The sequence below is a fragment of the Opisthocomus hoazin genome, chromosome 22, assembly GCF_030867145.1.
Source record: "Opisthocomus hoazin isolate bOpiHoa1 chromosome 22, bOpiHoa1.hap1, whole genome shotgun sequence".
Taxonomy (NCBI): domain Eukaryota; kingdom Metazoa; phylum Chordata; class Aves; order Opisthocomiformes; family Opisthocomidae; genus Opisthocomus; species Opisthocomus hoazin.
Genome location: NC_134435.1, coordinates 159,835 through 179,033, shown reverse-complemented (window position 1 = coordinate 179,033; position 19,199 = coordinate 159,835). Strand labels below are relative to the sequence as shown.

The window sequence follows — 19,199 nt, the reverse complement described above, 5'->3', positions numbered from 1 at the left end:
ATTTTTCTGGAGGGATGGAACCTGACACAAATCACCAGGAGTGTGGTAGGTAGTTCACATGTGTTATTGCTTCAGACCATCCACTTAATCATAGTGTGTTTTGGTTTGTGAGATTACTTAACAAGTTGGTTTGCATTCATATTCATATGCTTTTTAAAACTATTAGAACTCAGTTTGTAAAAATTACTTTGTCTCTAAAAAGAAATATCTGCAATTCTAATATCTGTAAGAGCTGTCTAATAGGATACTAAAGTTGTTACGGCTGAAGGTTGCTAATGAGGAGCAAGCTAAACATTGGTTTGCACTGTAGTAGGTGTGCAGTGACACTAATGACCAGTAAGATGCATTGTGCAGAGGCTGTGGCTGTATTTAACATGGCCTTGGAATAAAAATGTATTAATCATGAGTACTCCTCATGAGAAGATTTCTGACTGGAAACTCAAAGAAAAGAAATTGAACTGATGAGGTAGTCGCAGAATATAGTCAGTTACAGCAGCACTATGAGAACTGGAAGATCTGAATTAAGTATAAATTGAGAAGAGAGCAAGTAAGTATTCCGTATCACGGTTATGGGTCTAGTAGAAATCTGCAAGTCAGAAAACTTTCCAGTATTTGAAGATCATAAAAATTAAGCCCCTTGTGCTTAACCTCTGTTGAGTAATTCCCTGGAAGGCACCACTTTATAGGCATCTGTCTACCTGTCAGCAGATGTGACTTGCTGTGACCAGGAACAGTTGCTTCACTAGCTGCTAGAGGGCTTTCTTTGTTTAATTAACTTTGCAAGCTAAGTTAATTATTTTGAGGGTGCTGGTTAGGTAGGAGAAGCTTGTCAGGATGATCTTAGGGGACAGTGAAAGATAGGAGATTACTGAAAAGCAGTTTCAATTAAGGTGCCCTTCTTGCTGACTTGTATTAAAACAATCGGCAGTTTAAATAACTTGCTTTTCTGAATCAGTTCACCTTGTATCTCAGTTTTGTTCTAAAGCATGATGAAACACGGAGTGTTCATTTTCTCCGTGTGTTTTCAGTATGTAACAGACACTGTTAGTTCATTAGTTTCAATAGCTTGTAGGTAGGAAAAATTAGTCTATCAACATCTTTAAAGAAGTTTCTTCATTGTGAATAATTCTGCTGGAAGTTTCTAATAACAGGTGCATAAGTAGAATGCTAATTGTACAATAAGATGAACCAAAGTATTGCTGAATCAAACAAGAATCCTCTAATAAGCTAATGCTTTTTAATTTTGTTTCAGAATTCCCGGAATTCACTTTTGGCGGCTTCTGGATTTGGAGTCTCTCTCCCAAGTGCTTCCCAGTCCTTGGTATTTGGGGGTGGGAGGAACCAATCAAATGGAGCAGTGACTCCGGAAAGCAAGCCTTCTGGATTTCCTTTTGGCTGTAGTACTGGACAAGAGGCTCAGAAAGATTCTGATCTGTCCAAGAACTTGTTTTTTCAATGCATGTCCCAAAATCTACCTTCCAGTAACTATTTCACAGTCATTTCAGAGAGCTTAACTGAAGATGCCTCTAGTCGGGACTCATTCAAACAGTGTACAGAGAGTGTGGGTGCTGGGATCTGTAAAGGTAAAATTCTTTCAGCAGACACTAAACCAGGAGCCCAGTCTGGCAGTTCTGTGGAGCGGAAGCTGCCTGTGGAATCTATGCCTACCCTTACTCCAGCCTTTTCACGAAGTTTGTTGAATAGTCGCCCCCCAGATAGTCATGAAAACCTGTTTTTACAGCCCCCAAAGCTATCAAGAGAGGAACCCTCAAACCCTTTCCTGGCATTTGCTGAGAAAGCAGAACTTAGTCCTTTCAGTGGCTTTGCATCTTCATCTCAGACAGGGGTTTCTGCTCCCTCCACACCTGTGGGTCATAAGGCCACTTCTGGCTGGCCAGAATCACTCACCTCTACAGACTCTTCTCTAGCTAAGAAGAAAACTTTGTTTATAACAACTGACTCCTCAAAGATTGTCTCTAGTACTCCTGGTTCAACAGTTGCTGCTGACATTCAGAGCCCTTCCACTGTAGGGAATGGCCGTTCCAGCTCACCGACCAGCAACCTGACACAGCCTATTGAGATGCCCACACTTTCCTCCAGCCCAACAGAAGAAAAACCAGCTGTTGGGCCTGGGCAGCAGGACAATCCTCTTCTGAAAACTTTTTCTAATGTGTTTGGCAGACATCCACCTGGCTTTTTCTCTTCACAGGCAGAGTTTCCACAGGAGAACAAAGCCCCTTTTGAGTCTGTGAAAAGGTTCTCTCTAGATGAGCGGAGCTTGACATCCAAACAGGACTCAGACTCCAGTACCAATAGTGACCTGTCAGATTTGAGTGACTCTGAAGACCAGTTGCAGGCCAAGGCTTGTATGAAGGGAATTCCAGACCACCTGATGGCAAAGCTAGGCCCCAATGCAGAGCGCAATGCTGAATTGCTCCTGGGGAAAGGAAAAGGGAAGCAAGCCCCAAAGGGCCGGCCTCGCACAGCTCCATTAAAAGGTGATGACTTGAATGCAGGGTGTCTTGGAAGCACAAGGAGGTGGGACACTGGGATATCTCCTGTGTGGTGAACTGTGTGAACTGACCATAGGTGTAAACCTTATTTATGCTCAGCAGGCAGCACACAGAATACTTACAAGGCTAAAGTTTAATGGTTCTTGTATGTGAATTAACATGTTGACTTTGAGAAATGTTTAAGTATATATTATCAGGACTAAAGTGTGGTATGCTGCAGACTTCAGCAGTCTTACCGGTTTTGCATGGGTATGAGCATATAGATCTCTGAAAATACATTTGTTGAGGCCAGTATCCTTTTACTGTTGCAGTTAACTAATGGATTTTTACTTCTACTTTGCCTCACCCAGTTGGCCAGTCTGTGCTGAAAGATATGAGTAAGGTGAGGAAGCTGAAGCAGTCAGGAGAGCCCTTTCTCCAGGATGGCTCTTGCATCAACGTAGCTCCACATCTGCACAAGTGCCGGGAGTGCCGTCTGGAGCGGTACCGAAAATTTAAGGAGCAAGAGCAGGATGACTCAACTGTGGCATGTCGCTTCTTCCATTTCCGGAGGTGCTCAAATTCTTCCTTCCTTCATATGTAGTCTATGCAGAGCTTGGACCATGTCCAAGCACAAAGTAATTATGTTTTACTTACTTAATGTGCTTGGGTACAATAATGAACATTATGAGTGTCTTGCATTTCCCTGCGTCACCTGACTGGAATTCCCTCACTGAGGCAGGAAGAGCCGGTGTTGGAAGAGACAGCTATATGGTACTAAGTGAACCTCCAGGTCCAGCCTCAGGGAGACTGAATTTGCTTTGCTGGGTAGAACTTTACTGTTGGGTAGCGGTTAGTATGTAATAACTGTTCTCTCCCCCTTTCATAAGGAGTTGAGAACAGAGATAAAATTTTAGTTTGATAGACGAGTAACTAAACATTGGCAGCATGAGGCTAATGCTTGGTTAGGTTTTGTTGAGTACAGATCTGATTTTTAGGAGTAGAACACTGCCTGTGTTTTCTCTGTTATGCACGTCTTACAGCTCTTGGACCTGTCATGCTTTTCTTCATCTTCCTTGGAACTGTCTGTTCTAGCAAGTGGTATGCATCTTTTTCCAAAAGTGTGTTTGTTCACTTTCTGGCATAAAAAGGATGAAGTGAATTTTTAGTATGTGCCACCCATCCAGTAAGGATGATAGTTGCTTCTCTGCCTGAACTTATTAAAAATTAATCTAGCATTGAGATTAAAGGAAAGATTGTATCTGCTTGAAAATGAAGTTACCTTTAATATTGGCAGGAGATGTTCAGGGTTCTGTAACTTACGTTGTTTATACCTTTTACCACACAAAAACTAGGAGAGTCATCAGCTACTGATAGAACAGTTGTGGCTCATCTCTGTGGAGAGCAGTGGCAAGAATAGTAGGTATGATAAGGATTTTTGTGTGCATTGTAATATGAACTGTTAGAACAGTCATTGAGTGGTGGCAGCCCTAGCCAGAACTGAAATACTGTTTTCCCAAAAGCTGGGAAATAACTTTCTATGGAGTTGAAACGGAGAACGAGAACCATGCACAATTTTACAAGCAGCATCATGCAGCAGCCTAAATAAATTGTATTTTGTATCTGTTTCTATTAATAGCATAGAGAAATGTGACTTGCCACGCTGTAGCAATTTGCTATATGTGGAATTTCCCACCAACGCTTACTGGGACCTGGGGATTCGTTATAGTGGGTTTTTCAGCCGTTGCCTTCATGTACCTTATTCTCTGTGTTATTTGGATATGCATAATAATTGTACTGGCTGTAGAGTATAGCACTCTAGCTCAAGCCTTTCTTTTGCCTTTCTGGGTGTTTATGTTCTGACACAGATAGCATTATAAGTTAATTAAAGGTGGTTGAGCAGCTTCTCAATTACTCCATCCTGTTTCCTGCAGGCTGATATTTACACGGAAAGGTATTCTACGAGTAGAGGGTTTCTTGAACCCGCAACAGAGTGACCCTGATGCCATGAGCCTATGGATTCCTTCCTCCTCCCCTGCAGAGGGGATCGATCTGGAAACTTCCAAATATATCCTGGCCAATGTTGGGGACCAGTTCTGCCAGCTTGTTATGTCAGAGAAGGAGGCAATGATGATGGTGGAGCCACATCGTAAGCTGGACTTTTGAAGTGTTTTTGTCTATCTTCTCTATGTAATGTGTGTACAGTGCAGTGGAATAGAGTTGAAAGTGTAATATAATTTCTTGTTAAAATGGTTCTTCTTTTCTTCCAAAGAGAAGACTATGTTCACTTCTTTGGTGTGTGTGTAATTGTGGGACCAGCATTTGGGATTTTTTGTTTGGATCAGTGCTACATTACTAGAAGGAAGCTAACATTAACTTTCCCAACATTGTTAAATTATTTTTCAATAAATAAATGCAGAAATCAGCTGAGCCTTGTTCATAAGGAAATAGAAATAATTCTAGAACACTTATCACACTGACCAGCTATGCTTTAACAAACAGCCTTTCATACATATTCCTATCCTGTTATGCTCCAGGAGCATCACATAAAAACTCAGGGTTTTCTAGGGAGGGAGCAGCACCTGCGTTCAGCCTGCAAGGACTCAGCTGAGCAATTAGTTGACAGTGTTGCCACTACAAGGGGAGTGGGTTTATTCTAAAGGTAGCCAGTTCAGCATATCGCATGGGTAGCTCTGACTATCTGATTTTTCCATTTGGCTTCTGGAATGTTCAGGGGCCGCTGTCTGGAGAGGACTTCCCTTTCCTCATCAAATGTGTTGGTTTAGAATCCAAAGAGTTAACAGGCATCCAATTAGTAAAATTAAATACACATTCTTTGTAGTCTTGTAAGTTCACATTATTAGTTCATAAAACTAGCAGAAGTTTTAAAATTTTGCTGAAAGTTCTGTAAGCGCTCCTTGATACTCAGTTACTACAGAATATGAGGTGCTCCATTTCCTTGTAGTGTGTTCATCTTGGTGCTTGACCTTATCTGCTCTTAGAAACAGCAGTGTTAATAGTGTCACGAGACTAGCACCTCAAAAAATGTGTCTCTGGATGTAGAAGTATGTGTTTCTGTACTCTGCCCTCAAGTCATGTTTCTGTGAATGGTTTCTGTATCAATCTTCCTGTGATATTCTCAGATTAGGTGGGAGAAATGCAACATGTCAAAAAGGTGATTCCTAATGTTCCTTCTCTTTATAGAGAAAGTGGCATGGAAGCGAGCGGTGCGTGGAGTGAGGGAAATGTGTGATGTATGTGAGACAACACTCTTCAATATTCATTGGGTTTGTCGCAAGTGTGGTTTTGGGGTCTGCCTGGACTGTTACCGACTGAGGAAGAATCGTCCACGTAGTGGTGAGCACTGGATTGTTTTGCCCGCACGGTGATCTGTTTGTTCTGGCTGGCTTTCAGAGGGCATAGTTTCTTGGAAGTTGCTGAAGGTTTTGTGGGAGTTAGTGAGTATCAGCTTGGGAGGCTGGAGGCTTGGAATTTTGGCACTACTGCCTTATATGCTGCTGTTCCATTCTTCATTTCCTTAGATACCTCTGTTTTATCTATTTGGTTAGAATTTGTATATTAAGATTATAACATCAGCAGGCATCAGCTGTGTATGAAGATGGACTACTGTATAGTTCCATCTTTTCCTTAGAGAGTATAAAAGAAATATTAAGTAATATTATAACAGTCCAGAACCATAACAAGATGAACTAGTAAGCAGACACTGCAGATAACTCCTTTCTGTAACAAGGAGTTAGATTGGAAAGTTTTCTTCTTTTTTTGATTCCTCGACACACTAGAATTTGTAATTCAGGAAAAAGTTCAGTAAGTTCAACTTCTAACAAATAGAGGCACACTCTTTTTACAAAAGTGAATACATAGTTACTTTTTTGTGTATTTTACTGTACTGAGATCGCTCTCTGGTAACATGGATGCTGACAATGGATAATCTTAATAATGTAAAGCCATCAGTGACAGTTACATTATTATATGGAGCAGATGTACAAAATACTGGATGTTAATGAGTACTGCTGTCTGTTCATTATTGTAAAGGTACCAGAGAACACTGAATGAATTATAAAAGCAATGTTTTTTTAAAAATAGATAACAAGTCAACTATTTTTATATCATTGTTGTGGGTTAACCCCAGTAGGCAGCTAAGAACTGTGCAGCCACTTGGTTGCTTCCTTGTAGCACTGGTACTGGGGAGATGGGAAAGGAAGAGTAAAAGCAAGAAAGCTTGTAGGTCGAGATAAAAATTGTTTAATAAGTGAAGGGGAAATAGAAAAGTAGAAAAAGAAAACAGAACAAAGCCAGTGATAAAAACGCAGTAACTCGCCACCTCCCATGGACAGACTGTTGCCCAGCAGTTTCCCATGCATGGCTAGCTTGCTTAAACTCTCTCTTTGTTTTTATTGTTGAGTGTAACGTTGTGTGGCATGGAACATTCCTTTGCTTAGTTGGGGTCATGTGGTGGTGTTCTGTCCCAACCTCTTGTGCACCCCCAATCTATTCATTGGGAGGGTGTGGGCAGAGTGAGAAACAAAGAAGACCTGGGCACTGTGCAAACACTGTTCAGCAATAGCTAAAACATTAGAGTGTTATCAGCATTGTTTTGGTCACAAGTCTAAAACAAGCTGCTGTGAATAAAATTAACTCCATCCCATCCAGACTCAGTATAATAATGAAGCCTATGAAATTACTGCCAGAATACAGCAGAAGAGAGCATAACAATCTTGAAGATCTGCTTAATCAGGGTACAGTGGAAATAGTTGAAAGTAAATAGAACAGGGTTTCTCGTATCTGGCACTGTACTTGTTTGGAAAAAGCATTTGGGACTGGATATGTCTGACAGAATGTGGTATAAGGATGTCCATGATTCAAGGGCACTAGTCTCTTAACTCCTTGTCACATCAAAGAAAGAAATATGATAACATCACCTGTGCCAGGTTAAAATGAAGAAATGCCGGGCATATGAGACGTTTTTACTCACTGGTGTACGGAGGAGGGTCAGCGTTGCAAAGACTGAGATTTTACAATGTCAAATGGTAGTGGAGGCTGTGTGTGTGTATGCGTATAGCGCTTATCAATGGTATCTTCCTGAAAACAGTATTGTACTTAAGGTATACTAATCATGTCTGAAATTTTGAAATGGACCAAAATGTAGAACCAGGGCATTACTTAAATACAATTACTTGCCTCAAGAGGCTTCTGAACTATGTACTGTAGAAACAGCCTATGCAGATACCAGTCTAAAGGACCCTGAAATTAAGTTTTATACGATCCGTCTTGTATTCTACCCCACTCACACTTGCCCCACGTTCCCTTTCAAAAGAAGAGAATGGCATACACCTTATGCAGTGACATATTTGTAGTCCCAACTTGGTTTAAAATGTGAAGAATTATAAATTTGTCAGACTACTTTTCAAACTACTAATTTGCTACTTGTTAGCTTTGTAAGTAGATATACTGACAGCAGAGCTTAGCTTCCTCTTCCCGGAACTGATCTGCAGATACTCTTTGTTGAAAAAGCTTGGGAGATGATGACATGAAAAGATAGAATTACTCTATAGTTTAGGAAAGCATAATGAGAACAAGAGTATGAGATTCAAAAATTGAGGTTAGAAGCCAAGATTTTTAGGTGATTGAAAATAACAAGCTGCTAGAGATAAAGGGAAAATGACACTAGCAGTTTTATATTCTGAAGAGGCAAAGTTATTGCAGTTCGTGTTCTAAGTGGTCTGTATTTATAGTTTATTTCTGAGATCGCCAGGGTAATCTGATGCACTGTTAAGAATCAAAAGAAGCAATATGATGCAGAAATATTCAGCATTGTAAAGCTTTAGTGTCTTTTGTACAAAATTTTACTTTTTTTATGCCTTTATTCCAGAGACAGAGGAGATTGGTGATGAGGAAGTCTTCTCATGGCTGAAGTGTGCGAAGGGTCAGTCTCATGAACCAGAGAATCTTATGCCGACACAGATCATTCCTGGTACAGGTAATGCTTGAAATCTTAAAGGAAAAATCACTTTTTTTTTCTTCTCAATTCTAAACAAGCAAGTGGGAAAAACACTAAGATGATTGGTGTTCTAGCTATTACCTTTTCCAGCATGGATTTAGAGGAGAATTCCACTCGCTACAGTGGAAGGGTTGAAGGAAAGGTAATGTAAGTAAGATCAAGCTGTGGGTTTGAAGTGAACACCCTTCTGATACTAGCTGTGACTTCTTGTGGTCAGCTGGTTTTAATTGTATCAGTAAATTTGGTTAACTTTCAAGAAAGGTCTTTCCTGTTGAGGGGAGGGAAAGGAAATGGTGCTGACCATTTACTTGACTGTTCACATAGCTGGTCCTAAAAATCGTAGAATCATGGAATGGTTTGGGTTGGAAGAGACCTTTGAAGTTCATCTAGTCCAACCCTCTTGGCATGGTCAGGGACATCTTCCACTAGATCGGGTTGCTCAAAGCTCCGTCCCACCTGACCTTGAACACCTCCAGGGCTGGGGCATCCACAGCTTCTCTGGGTAACCTGTTCCAGTGTCTCGTCACCCTCATTGTACAATATTTCATCTTTATGTCTAATCTGAACCTACCCTCCATTGGCTTAAAGCCACTGCCTCTTGTCCTGTCACTACAGGCCCTAGTTTAAAGCTCTCCATACAAATCTGGCCAACTTGTTGGCAAAGGCTCTCTTGCCCTGCTTGGGCAAGTGAATCCCGTCAGCTCCCAAGAGACTTGGCTTCGTAAAGGCAGATTCGTGATCATAGAAGCCAAAACCTTGAGTATGGCGGTGGCCACACATCCAGGCACTCACCTGTTCAATTCATTACCTCCTTCCTCTTTACTGGGAGTATAGAGGACAATGTGCTCCAGATTGTTTTAACATTGCTCCAAGGGATATATAGTCTCTTTTGATGGTTCTAAGTTGCCTCATTGCGGTATCATTGGATCCTACATGGAATAGTAGGAAGAGATGACAATTTGTATGATTTGCGAGGCTTGACAGCCTCTCAGTGACATCACTAAGCTAGTGTTAGTGCAGTTCTCCACACTGTTCAGAGACAAGTGTCTTGTTATAGCATGTGATCTTAAAGGTACTTAGCAGTAATACTAACAAAATGCCTGCCTGTCTGAATATGTATTATAGTTAAGGCCTTGTTTTTAGGTTTCCTTACAGGTGATATTAAAGATTTTAACTTTATTTCCAGCGCTTTACAATATTGGAGACATGGTTCATGCAGCACGAGGCAAATGGGGTATTAAAGCCAACTGTCCGTGTATTAACCGGCAGAACAAATCGGTGTTGAGACCAGCTGTCACTAATGGAATATCGCAGGTATGTAATTTGAGGCTGAAATTACCATGTTTGACATTACGTTTTTAAGATCTATTAAAATGTTAGATCCTTTGGATTAATCTGTTGTGAAACACAAATTTTATTTTCTCTGTATGTATTCTGAGTGTTTTAGCTTAACGAAAATGTTTTGGGACATATTTTTGGGATGTGCGCTGCAACTGTTGTTTGCCAAGTGTATATTTGGGCTAATACTCTTCTGTAAAAGTTGGCTAGGAAGCCATCCATACTGATGCTTAAAACGAACTAGTATGAAAAGCTTGCAACATGTGTGTTTATTTTGTTATAGTTTCTGAATGTTATGCTGAATGTAGAATAGTTCTGTCACTTTTCACACAAAAAGTCCGCCAGAAAGATAAATAAATAAAATTTAAAAGCCCAGGCTTGTGTTAAAAGATGACTAAAATATGAGGTGGTAACAATTCACACCACAATGCAAGGTCTTCATGTACACAGAGAAGAAGCTCCTGTATTCTGCTGCTACAAAAGCGTAAATGATCTCTACTGTGTGCTTAAAGCAAATGAACAAACAAACCCCATGCACTGGATAACTAAAATGTCTCCCAAGTTGAACTCCTCCCTTTATTCAGCATTTAGCAGTTGTTTATATTTTTGTTTTAGCTTCCGACTGTAAATCCCAGTGCGTCAGTCTCTGGTAATGAGAGCACCTTTTCCACTGGAGCAGGGACAGCAGGAGTGGGGCAGCTAGAAGTGGACACTGTTCCAAAATCTGAAGCAACTGATAGCAGGATAGAAGAATCTGCAAAAACAGAGACATTACCAACCAGTAACACTGGTGAAATAAAGACTAACAGACCACTTTGTCCAGAAACCGCTCCATCATCAGCCTTACACTGGCTTGCAGATTTAGCAACACAAAAAGCAAAAGAAGAAACAAAAGGTGAGCAGAAGGCATGCCCTCTAGGGTTGGAATTAAAAGATAAATGATAACATAGTGCTTGGTTGCTATTCTTTGTGAGAGTGCTTAGCCCTAAATAGGAGAGAACATGGTCATTTTTCTTCCTTTGTCTCTTAGAACCAGGGTTTTTTTATGGTCTTAGGAATATGCAAAGCTGAAAAGATAATGATACAGCAGAAGATAAAAATACTGTCTTTTCACTCCCAGTTTATTTCAGTGTCATTCTTGTATTTGTTTTCTAAGTAATGAGCAACTCGTATCCTAATGTAAAATCATAGTAGTGAATTTCAGATGCAGCTTTGTCAGTTTATAATTATTGAAGTAAATAAAGCTGTTTTGTGTGCTATGCAAAGATAATTTCAGAGAACTTTGTGATCATTTGAACTTTACTTTTTTTTCTTTATTTTTTTCCCCCAATGTTGATATTTATCTTGCAGAATCAGGATCACTGAGGTCAGTGCTTAATAAAGAATCCCATTCACCCTTTGGATTGGATTCCTTCAACTCCAGTACAAAGGTTTCCCCACTAACTCCAAAGCTGTTTAATAGCCTCTTGTTGGGCCCAGTGACATCTAGCAACAAAGCTGAAGGCTCCAGCCTCAGAGATCTGCTACACACAGGGCCAGGAAAGCTTCCTCAGGTCCCATTAGACACAGGAATTCCCTTTCCTCCGGTTTTTTCTGCAACTTCTACGGTAAATAATTTTGTTTTTCTTCAATGATACCTGTTCTAAGGAAGAATTTAATGATGATCTGACAGTTTTCATCTAAATGTTTTTATAGTTCCTTTTTCTGAAATGTTGAAACAAATGCAGTATCTCACCAAAACACACCACCCCATAAGTTGTAGAGAATTTCGATGCTAATTATTAGCTTGTGGTTTGGTTTACTACTGCTACGGAGAAGCTATTGCTTGCAAGAGACCAAGAGAGTGAGTTAAATATAGTTTTTAAATTGTTTGATTGATAATCAGCATCCCTATGAAATCTCACTTCAAATTCCACATCTTTAAAAATATGGCAAGTGCATACCACAGAAAAAGACAAAAACTTAGGAGCAAACCAGTTCTTTAAGAAAACTTACGTATGCTTGAAAGGCATTTAAGATAGAATATGAATTCAAGATGTAGTTGCTATTTCTAGATTCTTATTCTGAAGTAAGGACACTTTTTGTTTCTCCTTAATCCACTTTGGAGGAAATAACCTTAAAAGAAAACCCCTGAGCAAATCAACAATATTGAAATGGTTAAAAGCATTTAGTTTGAGAAGAATGAATTCTGTGGAATTTATCAAGGCTTAGCTCTTGGAGAATGCTTTCTCCAAAAGCTTAGGCAGATAGAATGAGGAAAATGATGAAATGGCTTGTATCATAGCAGAACTTTGTTTTTTCCTGTGTCAAGCTGGAAAGATGGAACTTTAATAATAGTTCATGTTACTTGGTTTTGGTAGAGGGAACTGTACGGGAAAAAATGTCGCTTCTACAGGAAGGTGAATCCAATAATACTTCCATCCCCTGCCCCCTCGTCACTGAGTACAGGCGAAGAAATTGTGATCGCTTGTTTTAAAGCAAGTGATTCCTTCCAGGCTTGTCTCAGCTTGTATCCCTTTCCCTGCAACTGTATGCATTCTCTCACCACATTGAATCAGATACATTTTGACTTCCAGTCTTCACTCAGTAATTCAGATTTGAAAGAGCTTTTGAGGAGCTCTGGTCTGACCCCCCATATCAATGCCTGGATGTTTAATGTAGAATGTATATGAACAAAACATACCTGAGAAACAACAGTTGTGTTGGTCAAATTGAGAGAAGTAATAGAATGCTGCTCATGAAGAGAATTGTCTTGGTGTTTCTGGAGTGTTGACATTCCGTTGTGAAGAGTAGTTAGCATTGACTGCAACAGTTAAACTGCAATTTGTCTATTTCATGGCCTTTAGAGAGTTAGTGTAAAGGTACATTTTTAAGACCATCATAAGCAGATGATATTATGACCTAGTCTTAATTGCATAAGACAGGCAGTAGAAAACTAACATAATCCCAAGCAGCAGTACAGGCTGGTGTCTGACTAGCAGGAGTGTAGCCCTTCTGAAAGGAGCCCAGGGTCCTGGAGGACAGCAAGGTGAACGTGAGTCAGCATTATGTCCTTGCAGCTGTGAAGGTAAACTGTCCTGGGCTGCATCGGGAAGCATGCAGCTGGAGTACATCAAGGAATGTGATTATTCCACTCAGCACTTGTTAGGCCACACCTGGAACTGTTTACAGTTTTTTTGTCTCCCCAGCTGAAGAATGACTCTGAAAAATTGGAGGGGATCCAGTGGAGGGCCATGAAGAATGATTAAAGCATTGGAGAGCTTGACACATGAAGAAAGGTTGAAGAAACTGGTTCTCTTCATCCTAGAGAGCAGAATGCTTTGGGGATCTGATACAATCTAGCATATAGTAATAGATCACGCTGCAGGGGGGTTGGGCTAGATGATCTCTAAAGGTCCCTTCCAATCCAAAGCATTCTATGATTCTGTGATCATCTGGTTCCACCCCCCCTGCCGTTTCCAGGGACACCTTGCACTAGACCAGGTTGCTTAAAGTCCCGTCCAGCCTTGTCTTGAATGCTTCCAGGGAGGGGACATCCACAGCTTCTGTGGGCAGCCTGTGCCAGGGCCTCGCCACCCACATAATAAAGAACTTCTTCCTCATATCTAATCTAAATCTACCCTCTTTCAGTTTAAAGCTATTGCCCCTTGTCCTGTCACTACATGCCCTTGTTAAAAGTCCCTCTCCAGCTTTCTTGTAAGCCCCCTTCCAGTACTGGAAGGCTCCTCTAAGGTCTCCGTGGAGCTTTCTCTTCTCCAGGCTGAACAGCCCCAACCCCCTCAGCCTTTCCTCATAGCAGAGGTGTTCCAGCCCTCGGATCATTGCTGTGGTCTCCTCTGGCACCACTCCAGCAGGTCTGTGTCTGTCCTGTGCTGAGGGCTCTAGACCTGGATGCGGGACTCCCGATGGGGTAGAATCGCCTCTCTCGACCTGCTGGCCACGCTTCTTTTGATGTAGCCCAGGATACCATATGTCTTTCTGAACTGCAAGCGCAAGCTGCTGGGTCATGTTGAGCTGCTTGTCAGCCAACATGCCTAGGTCCTCCTCAGGGCTGCTCTGAATCCATTCTCCGCCCAGCCTGTATTTGTGCTTATATCTAAAAGGTAATTGTAGAGAATATGGAGGTACTCCTTTCACAAGGATGCATGGCAAAAGGGCAAGAGGCAATGGAACAAGTTGCTCCAGAGGAAATTCTATCTGGATATAAGAAAAAATTCTTACTTTACATTCAAGCAGTGGAATAGGCTGTCCAGAAAAGTGATCTAAGCTGCTTCCCTGAGAAGTTAAGGTTTGACTTGACTCAGCCCAGGGTAACTTTCTGTTGAAATCAGGTTAAGTTATGCCAAATGATCTCTAGGTCTTCCTTCTGACTCTTCTATATGTCCATGAATATTTTTTATTTAATTAATATGTTCAGTTATTAATGGTGTTGTGTTTTAGATTGATACCTCTGCATATGGTAAATTTTCTGTCTATTGAACATTAATTTTAAAGAAGATGGCAAAATTGTTCCAATAATAGTTTTTCACTGTTACTGTTCACTCAGCTCTCAGTCCCTGTTTGGGTTTTTTGTTTTTTGTTTGGTGGGTTTTTTTTGGGGGGAGCGCTGAGGGGAGTGGGTGTTGGTTGTTTTTTTTGGCTAGAATGAGGAGCTCTTTGCTACCAGAAATTTATCACACCCCTGATTCCTCCTATGGATGTCTTGTGAATAATGATTGAGTTTAGTGTTTATCTTCTGTTCGATATATGAAATATATTGAAATGTATTTAGTGTCTTAAGTATCTTGCTATAGGCAAGGCCTGTAGGCAGGCTTTTATTTTTTCTTAAATTTAAGAACACAATTTAAGATTGCAGCGTTAATCTCTTCTGAATTTTGAACATCCCTTGAGGAATTTTTAATGTCCCTGGAGGAGCACAGACACCACAATCAGAGAGGCTGTCTACTAACGGTTCTATTAGCATCATACATACAGGAAGCACTTTTTTCTCTCTATGTGTCAGTGTTTGCTTAATGTTCATGTATTCGATGGCTTACCTGTACCAGGTTTAATTCAATTCCTTAATAGTGGAATGAGGAAATTGGGGAGATAGAGTTGAGATATTAGTGAAGTTAAGAAAAATATGAGCCATTTTTACCATTAAAATAGCAGAGTTTGGATCAGTTAAGTTTTCTATTCCATGATTGTTTGCTGTAATATTTTTCTAGATGGCCTGTAGCAGGTTATTTTAAGTTTTGCTATTATAAAACAAAGGCATAGCTGTTTCTGTTATTACTGGATACATGCCTGTCTCTGAGCTGATTTGTTTAGTTGCATGTTTATCTGATAGCAATATGTCCGTAACTAAAATCTGAATGAGAGCAGATATGCATTAATATGTATGCTGTTGCAAGACTAAATTTACCTCTGGATTTATATCCTCTAGGGGGCCAAAGGTAAAGCCAGCCTGCCTAACTTCTTAGACCATATCATTGCTTCTGTGGTGGAAAATAAGAAGACATCTGATGCTGCAAAACGAGCTAGTAATTTAGCTGAAACACAGAGAGAGGTGAAGGAAATGGTAATGGGCTTAAATGTGCTGGATCCGCACACTTCCCACTCTTGGCTGTGTGATGGTAGACTCCTTTGCCTTCATGATCCTAGCAACAAAAACAACTGGAAGATCTTCAGGGAGTGCTGGAAACAAGGCCAGGTGGGTGATGAAAAATAGCCAACCATTACTGCTTCAAAGTATCCTGAAATTCTAACCTGTACCTTGGTTATTGACAAGTCCATTCAAACTTTGGCCAGTTGCTCCTGAGTGAATATGATGAATGAAGATTTCAGCTGTAGCACTATAAACGGAGGACACTGGCCCTGTCCACTGCATGCTGTACTGACTCAGGCCCATATGTCCCTGCACATTGAGCTTTTCTCAGCTTACCAATATGAGGGTGTTTGCTGTCACAGCCTTTTTATTTGTGGTGTGGTTTGTGCTGTGCCTGCTCTACTACAGCCCAGTAGTGAATCCCCTGTGACTTCCTGCATACATCCTAGCATGTATCCCATACTTGATGCTTTATAGCCTCAGGAAAAGGTCCATTCCTTCCAGCTGTAATATGTACAAGAACATAAGTGCTGCATGTGGTAATTTCTCCTGAATTTGTGCTGAAATATTTGGGTGTAGTTGATGCAGTGTCTCGTCCTTAGCCTACAGCCTGTGTGAACCCAACTATTGTTTTGAACTCAGCATCCCTTGTGTTGAGCACTCTCCTGGATTGTTTTGAGGGGTCATCAACCAGTTAGGCCTGCAGTCAAAAGACTGGACCATAGACCTGCTGCCAGCATAGCCACTTGTTCAAGTTCCAATCCATAGTGCTACAGCTTAGACTTCTCCAGAGAGTCATAAAGATTGGCCTAGTCAGACAAGCTGAATCTTAAAAAATGGGTAAGTAGATGCTGCTGCAGAGCAAGTGCACATATAGCTCTAACAGAACGTGATGTCCATCAGTGTTCAAACTGTGTTCCTGGCACTTGGTTCTGCAGCTACCTCTGACACTGTTACCTTTACCAACTACTCAGGATTGAGACCATTGGTGCTAGACAGTCGTGTCCCTCATCATCTTTTCTAGAGAAATCCTGGTTGTCAGCTGTTCTGTTGTTACTGTGCTAATGCTCTTGGCACTCATATTCCGTACTTATTTGTGGTTGCTCACAAGACATGCGGACTGCTGAGCTGTGGCAGAGGAACAGATCAGGCTGCATGTTCCTCTTTTGGTGTCAGTATACTTGTATAATTTTCTTGACCCTCTCTGTCAGCAAATAATACTGTCTTTCTGAGGAAGATCCTAAATATTTCGGGAGCTACTTGCAGAAGATATGCTTGTCAGTTTCTTCGCAAATCAGACTGGTTAATCACCCGGTGCAAGATGCTGCATTTGGCTTAGGGTTCTTGACTGGTAATGAATCCTGAGAGATGCCTTATGGAGTCTAGAGATGTGATTATCAATCTTATGTCAGATGTGTAGCTTGCAGTGTGCATCGCCCGTCCAAGCTGGTCCACACTCTGAGACTCTGTCCGCAACTGTCATGAGCATTTACTATTTGTGACCATCTATTACATCACCCCAAAATGTGCTATTGATGCTTTTGAATGACTTGATCATTCAGAGGACCCCTTGTATAGCAACAGACTAGGTGAGTCCCTTGTTCATTCAATGATTCTTCAGTGGTGTTGCACTCACTTGAGTTTCCTGCTGAAATGTGGAAAGCAGTCTAACTAACCTCTCTCATTCCTGCACGAGAGAGAGCGCAGGTAACCCAAGCAGGCATCGCTGTCTTGACAGGGCTATTCTAAATGGTATTTCTTCAAGCAGTGATTCTTTCAACAAATCCTGCTCTGTCACAGTTCTCCCTTGGCTGTACATCCTCCATGTACATCCCAGCTGCACATTTAAAACTGAAATCAAAGAATATTGATTCCACCACCATCCCCCAAATAATTTTCCCCTTCCCATTTTGTGGGCTGGAAAAGTTTAGTGGGGAAAAAATCTGTTAGGTATTCTCCCTAGCATGATAAGTACACGCTGGACACTACATCTGAGCCATATGAAGATCTTAGCCATGGTAGAATCCCAAGTTATTGAAAGAGAAAATTCTTTTCGCTGTAACAAATAGATAACGAATTGCACTTTTTCGGTGTCACGCATAAAAAGCAATGTTTCTCAACTCCTTTTTCTTAGACGTTGTCAAAATGCACTGGGAGACCTTAGGATTATTTGTTTCTGGAGCTGTTCTTCAAGAGCATTTTACTCTCTTGAACATGGTTGTTGCTCATCTGGGGATACCGTCAGGATTCTTGTCCTATAGCAACCTGTTCTTTTCTGAGTTTTGATGCTAGGCTTTCTGTTTTTTGAGATACTACGGATTTGGGGTGGTGGTGGAGGTTTTTATTTGTTTTCTTCCTGTAGTCTGACGTCAGATCTGGCAGGAAATGTCTACCAACCAAGTCTACTATCCTTTTATCTTGCAACCCCAGCTATGTTCTTCACTAGAGAGAGCATTTTCTTTCTTCCATGAGAAATTCCCTGCTTAATAGCTGGAAGGGTTCTACTAGGTTAAGCAGATTTTTTTTTTTTTTAATTGTTATGTTCAAGTGGTCACGTGAATACAGGAGGGACCAATATTTGTCATTATTTTCTTGGACTGAAGACAACTAGTTTATTCATCGGCTTAAAGTCTACCTGGCAGCAGTTCCACCCATCCTGTGAAAGGTACTGTCATTTTACTCCTCATCCATAATCCCTGGGTTTTTTTAGAATATGATTAAAACCTTTCTGTTGCCTTAATATTACAGTTCCTACTGGGATCAGGGAATATATTTAAACTTGGGATCAGTGTATCTGCTCTGTCATGTTAGGGAGGTTTTGTGCTTGTCAGGGCTGCACGTTTGGGGCATAGTCGAAAGACTGCCGAAACTTGTCTGTGGCTTAGATGTTTGCCCTCTGCTGCTCTTCCATATTGGCATGAACAATGCTACTGGGGAGACCTGGAGAGTACCAAGAGTGACTATATGGCTCTGGGGGTAGTGATCAAGGCCATGGAACCCAGGTAGTTTTCTTAATCCTGCTGGTAAGGGGTAGAGGGAATGATTCTGCATGTCAACCATTGTTTGCACAGCTGGTTTTGACAACAGAGTTTTGGGTTTATGATCATAGGAACCTCTTTGAGGATCGAGGACTCTTGGAAGAGATGGGATCCATCTAAGTGGCGCAAAAGCATCTTTGCCAACAGGTTGGCCAACCTGATTAGGAGAGCTGTAAGCCAGGAACAACAAGGGAAGCAGAGTATGACTAGTCATCAAAAAAGGAATTAGTTGATTGGGTTGGCAAGCAAGCAGTGTGGGGTCAACAGGAGAAACAGGGATGAAACATGTCTGCCTCCAGCATATGCACATAAGTAAGGAATTGTGTACATCACGTCATTATGAGGAAGGCTCTCGTACTGTTTCTGGGAAATCAGCATGACTGGGTGCTTTTCTGAAGTGCCTGTAAACTAATGCATACAGCACAGGGAACAAACAAAAGGAATTAGTTGCACGGCCACCGTCTCATTGGTATGATGGAGAAGTGGTGGGATAGCTCATGCATGTGTAGTGTGGCGAGGGATAGGTACAGACTGTTCAAGGAAGGACAGTTAAGGAATGACAGCCCAGGAAGGTGAGGATGCAGCATTGCTGTTTATGTGAGGGAGCAGCTGGAATGCATGAGGCCGCTTAGGAATGGATAATGAGCAATTTGAGAGTTTGTGGGCCAGGATTAGCGAGCAGACTAACATTGGCAGCATTGTCGCGACTACCTGCTACACACCAC

General features: G+C 41.2%; 1 protein-coding gene across 4 annotated transcripts in view; it reads left to right on the top strand.

The window, feature by feature from the left end:
- The window catches only part of KDM3B (lysine demethylase 3B), a 66,406-nt gene that overhangs the window by 31,526 nt on the left and 15,681 nt on the right, over window positions 1-19,199 (top strand). For all 4 annotated transcript variants that reach the window (XR_012766065.1, XM_075441831.1, XM_075441832.1 and 1 more), the window contains 9 exons: window positions 1,253-2,498; window positions 2,864-3,065; window positions 4,427-4,641; window positions 5,697-5,849; window positions 8,383-8,490; window positions 9,698-9,825; window positions 10,465-10,744; window positions 11,200-11,456; window positions 15,275-15,541. Coding sequence is in view for 3 of the 4 variants with exons in the window: in XM_075441831.1 (XP_075297946.1) it covers window positions 1,253-2,498; window positions 2,864-3,065; window positions 4,427-4,641; window positions 5,697-5,849; window positions 8,383-8,490; window positions 9,698-9,825; window positions 10,465-10,744; window positions 11,200-11,456; window positions 15,275-15,541 (2,856 nt within the window). In the remaining variant the exon portion in view is untranslated. The remainder of the gene's footprint in view (window positions 1-1,252; window positions 2,499-2,863; window positions 3,066-4,426; window positions 4,642-5,696; window positions 5,850-8,382; window positions 8,491-9,697; window positions 9,826-10,464; window positions 10,745-11,199; window positions 11,457-15,274; window positions 15,542-19,199) is intronic.